Source organism: Acromyrmex echinatior, chromosome 3 (genome assembly GCF_024713525.1).
Source record: "Acromyrmex echinatior isolate Ae372 chromosome 3, ASM2471352v2, whole genome shotgun sequence".
NCBI classification, from domain to species: Eukaryota; Metazoa; Arthropoda; class Insecta; order Hymenoptera; family Formicidae; genus Acromyrmex; species Acromyrmex echinatior.
Window position 1 is genome coordinate 8,397,250 of NC_141854.1, and position 12,895 is coordinate 8,410,144.

Consider the following 12,895-nt stretch of genomic DNA (forward strand, 5'->3'; position numbering starts at 1 on the left):
TTCTCGAATTAACACTTTCGCAAGTTCGTGGCACAATCGGGCGAACTTCGCGCGGTATCTCCCGTCTGTGTCTTTTCCTGGACTTGACCTTCTTGTTAGATTGTAGTGACTAGTACTTTCAATGGTGTTTCGGTGTTAATTCAATTTTGAGCATTGCCTCCTCAGCAGAAAGGACGAACTAAAAGATGGCTGTGGCTGCTAGGTCATTTTCAAAATTCGCTGGTGGGTCTTCGCAGCGTATTCTCGTACGTCCCATAATGTCCTCGCGTTGCATCGTCTTCAATGTTCTCTTTGACTTTTGTACATTTTAACGACAATACTCTCGAGATTTTTTCTCCCTCTGATTACGCCATGCGCAGCCTATGAACAGACTAAAAATAATTCTGACAGCTCGCATTTATGATAACATTTTATTATATAAGGGAAGACATAATTACGACTGAATCGCGCCTTATCGGGAAATGCGTATTTTACTAATTAGGAACGACCTATAAACTCATATGCAAAGCAATTGGATGATTTGTTCTCACAGTAATGCTCTCGACCCTTCCCCTGTGATGATAACTCACACATAGCTAGAGTTAGCGATCCTCCTTTTCTTTCATATGCTTTAATTTTTTCTTTATTTTTCTCACAGAAAATTGCTTGTTTTATATAAATATCTTTTGTTTGTTATTTTATGTCAGTATAAATGTCAAATTACACTATTTATTGGATAATCTGTAAGCAAGTGAACTTTGACCTAGAAATTTTGTTGTCAAGACGCTAAAAGATAACACCTTTTTATTTTTAATTTGTATATAGTATTGTTAAATATATATTTTTGTACATGATTTTTTACTTTAATTTACATATTGATATTAAAATCTATATGATGTCATACTTATGACATTTTTAGTTAATAAATATATTCTAGTTATTCTTTCTTTTCATGTATTTTCATGTTATTGTATTGGATTTCAATATATATTTATTATAATGTTCTTATAATGTTTCAGTCAAGAACTGTGGAAATTTATTACGTTCTCAGGTGAGATTTAATTATACAGAAACTAGGAAGAATTTAAAAATCGATGCAAATACCAAAGTGATGTGTCAAGGTTTTACTGGAAAGCAAGGGACTTTCCATTGTCAGCAAGCACTTGATTATGGTACAAAGATAGTAGGTGGAGTTAGTCCTAAGAAGGCTGGAATAGAACATCTTGGTAAACCAGTATATAAAACTGTTAAGGAGGTAATATTACTCTTTTACAACATTTATTTATTTATCTGTTATGATATTTAAATTATCTGTGGTATTTTATAGGCAAAAGAAGCAACTGCGGCTACTGCGACAGTCATTTATGTTCCTCCTCCTGCTGCAGCATCAGCTATTATGGAAGCAATTGATGCAGAAATGCCATTAATTGTTTGTATTACGGAAGGTATTCCTCAACATGATATGGTCAAAGTAAAAAGACGATTACTTGAACAAAATAAGTCACGTTTAATTGGCCCAAACTGCCCTGGAATAATAGCACCTGAACAGGTATAGAAATAATTTTAGACAAATTACCAAGGTTGAATAGTAACTATGAAATATATTAAAAGTTAATAACTTTTAACTTAGTTAATTTTAAATACATTAATTTTTAACTTAATTTAATTACTTTTAAACTTTAATTTATTAATTTTTTTAAATTAAATATTTTTCTATCTTTTTTAATGCTAATATTTTTTTTCTATAAAATCTTAAACATTAAACATTAAACAGAGAATCAATTTAGAAAAAGTTCAATAATTTTCAATGATGAGACTATAATAAAAGTCACACATCATATGATAGCCAATTTTTATTGACTCGATAGATTTTGTCAATTCTCGCTTATATTTGAATCACACTAATTTTAGGTATATCATAAACGTTATATTTCAGCAACATAAATATGAAATGAGCCTTAGATGAAGAATTGTTGTAGAACAGTGTTGCGTGCATCCACCCATTTTCTAAATTTTTATGTATATTTTTTGTAACGAATATCTAGTCGTAGTCGTAAACATGCATGAACAGTCGTTTCAGAAATTAAAGAAACTTAGATAAAGATTAAAGAAAGAGAAATAATGCAAACATATATCCTTCTCTCTTGCAAGATTTTGACAAAACACCTTATGGTGTGACTCTTATTATATATAAGTAATTTACATGTGGATGTAAAATTAAATTTGCCTAATCTATATTTGTAAAGGTTATTTAAAGTAATCTTATTTTAAGAAAAATTAGAACATTCTGATCTCAAAAATAATTTTTTTCAAAATTAACTTTTTTTAACTTAAGCTAATTTAACCTTAATTTAACTTTTATTAATTCTTTATTCCTTCAACTTTCAATTTAATTTTACAAGCCATTAACTTTAATTATATTATAACTTAATTTAAAAAAAAACTTACCAACCCTGCAAATTATAAATTTATTGATGAATGAAATACAATTCTTTCTTTCTTATGTGATATTTTGTATAGTGTAAAATTGGTATTATGCCTGGTCATATACATCAAAAAGGAAAGATTGGTATTGTTTCGAGATCTGGAACCCTAACTTACGAGGCTGTGAATCAAACTACACTTGTAAGCACATTTAAAATATTGTAAACTACTCTACTTAAAGTCTACTTAAAAAATTGTATGTTTATAAAATTGTATGTTTATAATATGTTAATATTTTCTTTGAAGACGGGACTTGGGCAAACACTATGTGTTGGTATTGGTGGTGATCCATTCAATGGTACTGATTTCATCGATTGTTTAGATGTATTTCTTACCGATCCAGATTGCTGTGGTATTATAATGATAGGAGAGATCGGTGGCAGTGCAGAGGAATTTGCAGCAGAGTATCTCATCGAAAAGAATACTGTTGGTTCTTGTTCAAAATTATTGATACTCAAATCCCACATATACAGTTTAACCTAATCTAATCCTATCTTACCTTCGTCTTAGAAATTCTATCATAGGATTAATATGTTATATTTTACTCACTAAGTACATATTATATTATAGGGTCCAACAGCTAAGCCAGTGGTATCGTTTATCGCTGGTCTTACAGCACCACCTGGACGAAGAATGGGACATGCTGGTGCTATAATCTCAGGAGGAAAGGGTGGCGCACAAGATAAAATTGATGCACTCGAAAAAGTGAGTTAAAATTTCTGTTCATAAAGTGTAATATTAACAATATATGAGCGCACACACACACATACCATTTATGTTCATATATTGTTAATATTATACTTTAAATAATTTTTGGAATTAAGTAATATATACATGGATTCTGTTATTAGGCTGGTGTAATAGTAACAAGGAGTCCTGCACAAATGGGTAATGAACTTCTAAAAGAAATGACACGGCTTGGCTTAATTAATTAAATCACACACTACTATAATTCTGTGTAGTTTCCTTCATATCCGTGTAAAATGTCTTCGTGAAAAATAAATTGAAAGTATACCATACAGCAATAACTCACAGAACATAGTAGTGTATTAGAGTATAAAAAATTATTTCACTTGCTAATATTGCATTAATTATTCTCAATGACATAGAACATTGATTAATGCTGAAAATTACATTGAAAATAATGATATTTTTTAAAGAACTGGACTTTATTTTAACAATGAACAACTTTTATGATATTTTTACAGAATTAATTATTATATTAACGGTAAACAAAACAATTGTCCAATAATAATTTACAAATTATCTAAGGGAACGTTAAAACTGCCAATGATCTGTCGCAATTTAACTAAGAGTTATTTTGTCTATAATATGTAAACATAGTTCTGAGAAACGATTGTTTAAATATATAATGTATTATTATTGTAAATTAAATCAAGCATATAATATACAATAATGAATTTAAACTTTATGAAATATGTATCCTTATTGTAAAACATGTTAAGAATTCAAATATATATATAAATATTGCTGCTTGTTCCCATAATTATTTGACCTTTTTTTTAACATAAAGCAGTCTCTTCCTATATTCAATGAAAGACAAAATAGTCTCAACACTGTCACCTAAATCCCATTACTTTATCAATAAAATTAGCAATATCTACACTATTGTCATTGGTGAACGGCTTTAACTTTGCAAAATCCATTGTTTGTATGATGTGCAATAAATTCTTACAAGTACAATAATACAAATGTTCGTCTTTGTACAGCTGCTCAGCCAGTTCAATCTGATGATTGTCCATAAGGAGATCATTGGTCACCACAATTAAATGTTTCTGTCTTTCTAAAGCTTCCAGCACGCTTCCTGCACCTGCATGGCTTATCACAAGGTCTGTCAGTTGCAGATATTCTCCAATGGATGGACTTATTCTAAAAATTTCTATTTTATGGAAGCCATAACGTGCAGTACAATCTGGTTCTAATTTGCTATTGCCAATTTGTAAGATTAGATGCCCATAATTACGTGCTGATAAGGCCTAGAATAGCAATATTAATTGTAAGCTCTCTAACAGATATACAAATGTAATGAAGAACAGATGATCAAATACTACAGTATGTAAAAAAAAGATCAATGTAAATAATAATGATAGAATAGGTTTATTCACATTGCTTAAAATTCTTAAAAAATTTTGCATTTAAAATGAGATAAATATATATTCGGGCGTTCAAGAGATAGAAAACGAAGATTCTGAATGCACAAAGTGCAAGCAATGCGAACAGACCTAATGTAAATATTATCTATATTACCTCCAGAACTGCACGACTCAATACTGTAGTTATCAAATCATCAAATTTTGTTGTGCCAACTGTAACAAATACAGTTTTTTTATCCGACATAGTGTGTAATGTCATGTAATGTAGTTTCTTGTAAATAATGGCTATTATTTATCCCTTATCTTTCCACTTTGATAATTATTAAAAATACTCTTCTCACCTTCAATCTTAATAAAAATGTACTCATTCGAAATGTTTTCACTCAAAATGAAAGATTTCGACAAAAACAATTCGCGACGACATGCCTCGCGAAATAAGTTATTAACTGTTAAAGGTTAAAGTTCGAGAGAGGTTAAGATATTTGTCATAATGGACGCATTCAAGTCGGCAAAGCGGCTAGCTTATTCGTCAAGCAAATGAATATGATTGATTGTTACTTATAGAACCAACCAATTATATTTAATCAAAGATGCGTTCCATTTCACGCTGATACATCATTTACTACATTTATACGGCACGCTTTACGCCGAAGTCACAACATCGATGTTATGAAATTGGCCAATCACAATCATTCTTCAGAGGAATAATGACAAAATGCAAAAATGATGATTCCAGTCAGAATCGTAAATAAATCAGATATATAATGAAATCAGATTATAATGATACAATCAAGACAAATAAAGCTTTAGCCAATCCGATATTTTAATTTTAAACACAAATAAAAAATAGAATAAAAAAACGGGCAATTAAGAGCATTAATATGAGGTAATTGGTGCGAATATCACAAATACATATATTTCGATCGTATCTACTGATCTATTACATAAAATATCAAACTGAACGTTCGGCTGTATTCAAGTCATCTTCAGCAGTCCCCAATCATAGTAATAATTGTTCATAATCTAATGTTCGTAACATAGTAGAAATCGAGTGCAGCAAGTAAGTCTCAACAGATTCCCATGTCTGGAGTGTATGTAACCGTCAGTTAGTTGATTAGCTAAGTGCGAGCTAAATCAGAAATAATCATTAAAACGATCAGTTACTAAAAAAGAAGGATAACAAAACTTTAAAGAGACCTACTGCAAACCATAACTACACAATATTATAAATTAAATAAATTGAAATTACAAAAACAGATAAAATTAAATTAAATTTCTTAAAAGAAACATAACATTCGTAGTGTCAAAGCAGAGTCAACTAATGTAAGAGAACATTAAGAAATAAATAAGATAATTCTAAGAGAGGAAACAACATTATCCAAAGTTATATTATAGGATTGAAAAACAATATAGATAGCTACTTAAGTATAGATACCCAATCAAAAAAATTATTAAAATTTATTAATTATACAATATTATAACCCGAAACGTTCAGTTTTTTAGCCAATATGAAGCCATATGAATTTTGATTTCAAAATGCAAGTTTCAGATTGGTTGTCACAACAAAGTTGCGATCAGCTTGTAACTAATGTAGAATCGACTTATTGGATCGCAACGCTTGCGACACTGCGATGCAATTAATGTAGAATCAGGGTATCAATTATGAAACTTTTTTCCTAGGATGAAAAGTGAAAAATTTTTCTATTTTAACTTCGATGGTTAAAATATTCACTTTTCACTTTCCATCCTAGGGATAAAGTTACATGATTAATACCCAAATTAACGGAATTTTAGAATTCAGAGTTGGCAACACTGTCCAGGACTCGGACTCTACATTCGAATGAACATCATACAAGTTGTAAGTCGATGGCGTCAGTGCTGATTTTAATACGTCTGTTGAAATTCGGTTAAGGTGCGATCAGGTACGATCGACGAGTTGAGACGTGATCTTTCTCGATAATCATTGTAAAGTGTTTACGAAAAATAATTGCAAAATACCGTAAGAATGAAGGCATCGCTGGATTCAATATACGTACAGGTATAACATGTTGTTTTGTAGTAATAAGAATTGCACGCGTGATTTAAATAGATCGTCAGTACAACCGGCGAACAAGTTGTATTAAAAATCGTCTTTCGAAGCTACACAATCACTTAAAAAGTTTATTTTAAGTCTTTTTACTCGATTCTTCACGGGACTCCTCTCGTTTCGATAATTCTATGAAGATTCGACAGATATGGTCTTGCATGTAATGTTGACCTTTAAAGTATTTGTATGATACTGTAAATCAATTAAATTATATATATATATATATATGTTCGTGCATCAATTTGTTTGACATCTCTCTTTTATATGGTATAAAAGAAGTTTTTAAACAAACTGAACAATTTTTTGCGTTAAATTCTATGATATTTTTGTTTTTATATAAAATAGCTCTCAACACAAGAACAAGTATTCTTTAAATTTTATAATTTATATTTATACATGAAATTATGCCAAATTGTGTTTGAACAATAGTTTTTTAACTTATCAAATAAATTGTATTTAACATATATTTAAAAAATATTTAATTTGCATGTTATAAAATCTTTGGAAGAAGTAGTAAAATAGTATAAATATTCAATGCATTTATACTAACTATTCTTAATTTATGTATAATTTTGAACATTTGTTTATTGACTTATTCTTGTTTAAAAACTATTGATCAGATACAATTTTGCCAAAGAAAAAGCATTGCTTCTTCTGATATAAAAGAATTAAATTAAGTTTTTTGATATTTGATTTGATATTTATTATTGCTCCTACTTTCAGGAATTTTTATTTAAACAATCAAATACGTTTCAAGTATTTGACTTGAAGACTCCTGCATATACTCCTGCTGCTTGCAATCTTCTTGTGGCTGACAAGAAACGAGGACTACTTTACATAGGACATGATGATAAAGTTACTGTCTTAAAGCCAGCAGAAGAAAACAGTGCAGAATGGAAGATAGAACTTCAATTACCAGGCGTTATATCAAAGATTGCAATTAATTGTGATTATAATTATATTGCTATAGGCATAGCATTGAAGCCTACAATATTGATATATGATGCCCATTCACTAACTAGAAATGTATGCACGTAGCATATTTTTGCAGAAGTCTTAAAAACACATCTCGAAGTTTTAACCAGTACTATAGAAATCCAGAAGTTATATATTTATTATTAATTAATGCATTAATTTTTAGAGTCTCAACCTGCTGCTTGAAATAACACCATCGAACAAGCTAGACAGCTACATAACAGACATACGATGGAATCCCACCGTACCTGCGATGCTTTGCACCGTTACTAGTGACTGTACTATTGGTAGCTTTCAACTGAAGATAGAAGAAGAAAATCGTGTACCAAAAATATCTGTACTTTCCAAAGTGTCGAACGAGCCACAGGCTTTATGTGCAGCCTGGAGTCCAAAAGGCAAACAAATAGCAGTGGGCTGCAAGAATGGAGACATTGTACAACTAAAGCCAGATACTTTGAAGATTGCTAGAACTATCACAGGTCCTTCACCATCTATGGGAGAAGTGATTAACATCCTATGGCTCAGCAATTATCAATTTTGTGCCGCATATCTGAACAACGAGCGGCATATAAATGTTCTCATCGTTGACGCACCGAAAGGAGAAACAAATGCTATTTTTACATGTTATGAAGATATTACATATGGTTTTCCCGAAGCTGAAGGAGAGGACAGCGTTCCACGCTATTATTTTGAACATGTACCGGAATGGGGACTTATCATAGCGGGTAGTAGCACCAGCAGTGAAATAGCTGTACTAGGTACTACAGATGGTGGCGCGAATTGGAATCAATGGCAATTAGTCGACAGTGGTAGGGCTCAATTGCCGCTGATGAGAACTACGGAAATTTATCCCTTGGGTCTGGCCGTGGACAAATCTCCAACTACCAAGTTACTATGGGGCACGGATTCGACATTGCCATATCCAGTTCCCGTTTTACACATTCTTGGAACGTCCGGGAAATTATGCAGCTTCCACATGGTTAATCTAGCATCCAACTGCCCTGCCATTAATGTCCCTCCTACGGAAATTATCACGCCTCCAGCACCGTTACAGTCTAATACTTCATCTATAGAAATATCATTTGCTATGAATGCTGCGATTACTAGCACACCTCGTTCGAAACAACTGGAGGTGGCGCCGGAACGCTCAAAGCCTGCTCAAATAACAAATATATTTGGCGACTCTCTGAAGGCGGCGGGATTCTTTCAACCACCTGTGGAGCAACCAACGGAACAGCCGAAACCGCAAGAAGAAAAAGCTGTGCCGCAGATGATTGTAAAATCAATTATGCCTAAGGAACAACCAGTGTCAGAACCTATAAAGACGGAAACCAAGTCGGTTGTAGACAAAGAAACAACCTTGCCACAAGTAGCGGAACAAAAAGCTTGTATAGACGATAACATACGAATGCAAGCTTATATACAGGAGCAGGCATTATTTGAGAAAGAACTGCGAAGTAGGCTGGAACCACAGGTGTGGGAATGCGGTACAGACTTAGAAAAGAAACAGCTTGGAGAGATGTCCGTCGTCATAGAACAATTCGTGAGAGATTTAAAAGACACGACGAACAGTCTGTCCAGCGATATAGCGTATTTAAAGGCTTTGTTGCTTCAGTCATTTGCATGGGTTGAAGAAACTAAATCGAAGAACGCAGCCAGTGTTGATATCACTACTAGAAACTGTAGCGAAAACAGCAAAATAGCAGATCTGCAACGATGGTACTATTACACGCAAACGCAACTGAATCAAGTTAGTAAAATCTTGGATCTAGAATGGTCAGACCACAAGGCGCATGTAAAGTCGAAGATGAACATTCCCAACTTGGAGTACGTGTATCAGAATCTTTTAATGCATAATAAGATTATCGCAAAAGAAAAAGAGAAGATTGAGCAAATTTCGCGACGATGGAAGTCTCTCAATCGCTCATTGGCAGCTAGTGGTGTGTCCAATCTTAATCGCTCAATGGCGAGTCTGCATGTGAGTTCACCAAAATCGCCAGCTTCGATTATTCGAGGAAAAACCGATGTTATAGATGCCCGTTGCAAAACCATCGCTTCGAAAACTCTGAGTTTTACACATGAAAAGCAGCTCAAGTTAAGGGCATTGCTCAACGAATCATCTCCAAGAATTATTAAGCCAGTCAATCCATCACCAATTCAGGATCGTTTGAAGGCTACGTTGTCTTCCCTGGCGTCTCTCAGTCCTGTGATCAATGAGACTAAGACCAAACCCGAGCCGCCGATTGTTAAACAGAATATCACTGTCAAACAGCCGATCGAGAAGCAGTCGAAATCACAGAGTCCCCTCGCTTCGTTGAATAGTATCGTTGCGAGAATCGGTTCATCCGACACGAATGGCGTCCTTGCGCAAAACAAAGCGCAACAAAAGCTACTTCCAACGACCGTTTCTTTTTCTGGTGCGGTTATTTCTACCAAGCAAATGGACAAAAAGCCCGCAATGCCAACAGCTCTCGCAGTGTCCCAATCTAAACCGAAACAGGATCTGAACGTTAACTTTCCAACATCTATTACGTTTGGAACGTCGACGCCGAAATCTCAAGATAGTTTCTTTTCGAAATCTCTCATAGATGCAACTGTTAGGAACAATAAGGAATTGGCGAGCAGTGATAGCATTTCTAAAGCTCCGGAATCTGCTTTATTCTCGACCGGATTGTTAAAAGACGTGTTATCAACAGAATATCCATTAACGGAAACCACTCGTATGGGAATCCCACGTAATATTTCATCGCTCTCTGCGGTGCCAGCTGTAAAAACGGACGCTGCTGTCACGTTCAGTTTCGCTACACCTATGGCTCCGCCTGTTGCAAAAAGTTCATCCTCTGGTACTGCGCTCGACATGATGTCCTTCACTTATTCGAAATCCATACCCCATACTTCTACTATAGAACCCACGATAACAGTTCAAACAATACCGATGCAAACACCGATAGAACTGTCGGCTTTATCCTTGGGATCACCTAGCACGTTGACTCTTCAAGTTGATCACTCAAGCAACAGCGCGGACAGAAAGGTAAATGCGATCACGACTTCCAATAGTTTCGCTGCAGCTGCACCTGTTATTACAGCACAGACTTCCGCGACGACTGCCATTGTTACATCCGTTATGACTCTTGGCGGAGTTACCATTAGCGTTGTAGACGCGAACGCCGTTCGTAGATCGATGACGGAGATGCCATCCACCAGTTCGGTCGTCATCGAGAAAGTCACTACGCCTGAAGTGAAAACATCCACTTTTGGTACTGTAGCTACCCAAGTTCCAATTTCGTTAGCCGCAGCACCAATATTTGGCGGCCAGACCATCATAAAAAATACAGCGACAGTATCAGAGACGATCACACTGCCCGCTACGACTACTTTCGGCGCAGTTTCTTTCCCATCGATTACATCTACTTTCGGGACATCAACCTTGGCGCCGACTACCACTTCGGTATTTAGCGGATTCGCAAACACATCAGCGGGTGTTGCTACCAGCTCTTCGGCGATGCCTGCGAGCAGCACCGTGTCTCCTTTCCAGACTTCCCTAAGTAAACCAACGTTCGGTGAGACCACCACTACTAGTATGCCAGCCGCAAGTTTTGGGATCAGCTCAACCAATGCCACCTCCACAGGCACAATTTCTTTCGGTATGCCTGTAACGACAACAACAACTTCGATCACACCAGCGTTCGGTAAGAGCCCGATAGCGTCTCCGGTATCGAATGCGCAGTTCCCAGGTGTACAGACGCCCGCGTCGACGGCAAATATCTTTGGAAAGCCGATAATCAGTCCTGCATCAACGCCGTTTGGTAATACCTCAAGCTCCGTATTCTCCAATACACCCGCTACCTCCTCGAACACCTCTATATTTGGAGGTAATAGCATGAATTCTATCTTCGGGACGACTTCTCCAAGTGGAAATATCTTTGGAGGTAACACAACAGGATTCGGTACAACCTCACCAGGATCTATATTTGACGCCAGTGCCTCGAAATCCGGTATTATATTTGGTGGAACGACAAATCCACCTGCTTCTCCATTCGGTGGTGCGACAAGTAATACGTCGCCGGCGGCAGTTAGTGGTTCTCCTGCAAGCACAAATGTCTTCAGGTCTACTGTGCCTAATACGTCTCCAATACAGCAACCGATACTCGGCAGCCAACCCGCTTTTGGTCAAGCTCCCGCTTTTGGCGCCAAGCCAGTGTTTGGATCGTCACCCATCTTTAGTGGATCGAAACCCGTTTTTGGAGGTAGCAGTTTTGGCTCGCCTCCTACATTTGAGTCTCCTAGCATAGGTAAATAAATAGTTGATATTATAACATTCTCAAAAATATATATATCGCAAATATATATAGTTTGTGTACTTACTTTTGAAGAACAAAATATGAAAAATCTTTCCTATGGATTTTATAGCTCTTTCAACTTCAGCTCAAATGCATAATTACATTATCTTGTATCTATTGATTATACAAATATAAGTATAATAGGCAATAGAAGTATTATTGTTTATAATAAGAAAGAAATATTATAAATAGGATTTGGAAGTCCATCTGCTATGCAAGCTGGTTCTACAATGGAAAATATGCCAAAAGTATTTGGAGAAGTGACAGGCAGCAGTACCTTCGAATCTTTAGCCAATCAATCAGGTGGTCTCAGTTTTGGTAGCTTAGCTCAAAAGAATCCAGAACCAGAGAAACCAACATTCACTGCGTATGTAGTAACTTTTGCACCAATAAATTTTCAATTGATCAAAATAATAATAAAAAGATATAGAAATAATTTTGCAAATAATAAATAATCATTTTATTTCAGCGGCAGTTCGTTTTCCAGTTGGAGATGAATAAAATATGGTGTTGCGGCAGATTACTTTCCAAACTGTCATAGCAGAATAAAAAATTTCTATTGAATGAAGAATTATCAAGTCGCAATCGTGTATATACAGTTTTACATTCAGAGAGATGTACTTTTTATGGAAAAAAAAAAATCATTCTATCATGTCTTATACCTTGTAATAAATGAGAACGAATTTAGGTTTTACAATAAAGTATTTTTAATTAAATCGAGAAATTAACTAATCGATATTATATAATAAATTAAATTTGAGTGAAAATCATAATGCAGCGCGCCAGCTCTCATATTAAACATGAATGAATGCTGAATGAAAGTTACAATTTCTTTCTTTAGTAAATATCCATCTCTATTACATTATTTGTATAATTTTATCATATTTTTTATTCTTTTAGTTTATCCGCATCATATA

General features: G+C 34.6%; 3 protein-coding genes across 4 annotated transcripts; 2 read left to right on the forward strand and 1 right to left on the reverse strand.

Annotated features, from left to right (window-relative positions):
- The first annotated feature begins 2 nt into the window (after positions 1-2).
- Positions 3-3,970, forward strand: Scsalpha1 (Succinyl-coenzyme A synthetase alpha subunit 1). Its single transcript, XM_011056608.2, has 7 exons — positions 3-222; positions 999-1,234; positions 1,307-1,528; positions 2,500-2,604; positions 2,710-2,889; positions 3,034-3,168; positions 3,315-3,970. The coding sequence occupies exons 1-7, from the start codon at positions 186-188 to the stop codon at positions 3,396-3,398; spliced, it is 999 nt and encodes a 332-aa protein (XP_011054910.1). The 5' UTR covers positions 3-185; the 3' UTR covers positions 3,399-3,970.
- On the reverse strand, positions 3,910-5,142 carry Alg13 (Alg13 UDP-N-acetylglucosaminyltransferase subunit). Its single transcript, XM_011056607.2, has 2 exons — positions 4,732-5,142; positions 3,910-4,460 (listed from the first exon to the last, which is right to left on the reverse strand). Exons 1-2 carry the CDS (start codon positions 4,834-4,836, stop codon positions 4,044-4,046), a joined length of 522 nt encoding a protein of 173 aa, XP_011054909.2. The 5' UTR covers positions 4,837-5,142; the 3' UTR covers positions 3,910-4,043.
- Positions 5,143-6,376: 1,234 nt separating this feature from the next.
- Nup214 (nuclear pore complex protein Nup214) lies at positions 6,377-12,702 on the forward strand. Of its 2 annotated transcripts, XM_011056605.2 has the most exons (5): positions 6,377-6,615; positions 7,387-7,689; positions 7,805-11,930; positions 12,171-12,345; positions 12,448-12,702. In XM_011056605.2, the coding sequence occupies exons 1-5, from the start codon at positions 6,583-6,585 to the stop codon at positions 12,473-12,475; spliced, it is 4,665 nt and encodes a 1,554-aa protein (XP_011054907.2). In that variant the 5' UTR covers positions 6,377-6,582; the 3' UTR covers positions 12,476-12,702. The 2 variants fall into 2 exon arrangements, with proteins under 2 accessions (XP_011054907.2, XP_087260061.1); XM_087403935.1 differs by lacking the exon at positions 6,377-6,615 and having other exon boundaries at positions 7,495-7,609.
- The last annotated feature ends 193 nt before the right edge of the window (positions 12,703-12,895 follow it).

Coding starts and splice junctions, on each gene's coding strand:
- Scsalpha1 (XM_011056608.2), top strand. CDS start 186: ATGGCTGTGGCTGCTAGGTCATTTTCAAAATTCGCTG. Junction 223..998: donor GTCATTTTCAAAATTCGCTG/GTGGGTCTTCGC, acceptor ATAATGTTTCAG/TCAAGAACTGTGGAAATTTA. Junction 2,890..3,033: donor ATCTCATCGAAAAGAATACT/GTTGGTTCTTGT, acceptor ATTATATTATAG/GGTCCAACAGCTAAGCCAGT.
- Alg13 (XM_011056607.2), bottom strand. CDS start 4,836: ATGACATTACACACTATGTCGGATAAAAAAACTGTATTTGTTACAGTT. Junction 4,461..4,731: donor TGAGTCGTGCAGTTCTGGAG/GTAATATAGATA, acceptor TTGCTATTCTAG/GCCTTATCAGCACGTAATTA.
- Nup214 (XM_011056605.2), top strand. CDS start 6,583: ATGAAGGCATCGCTGGATTCAATATACGTACAG. Junction 6,616..7,386: donor TGGATTCAATATACGTACAG/GTATAACATGTT, acceptor TCCTACTTTCAG/GAATTTTTATTTAAACAATC. Junction 7,690..7,804: donor CCCATTCACTAACTAGAAAT/GTATGCACGTAG, acceptor ATTAATTTTTAG/AGTCTCAACCTGCTGCTTGA.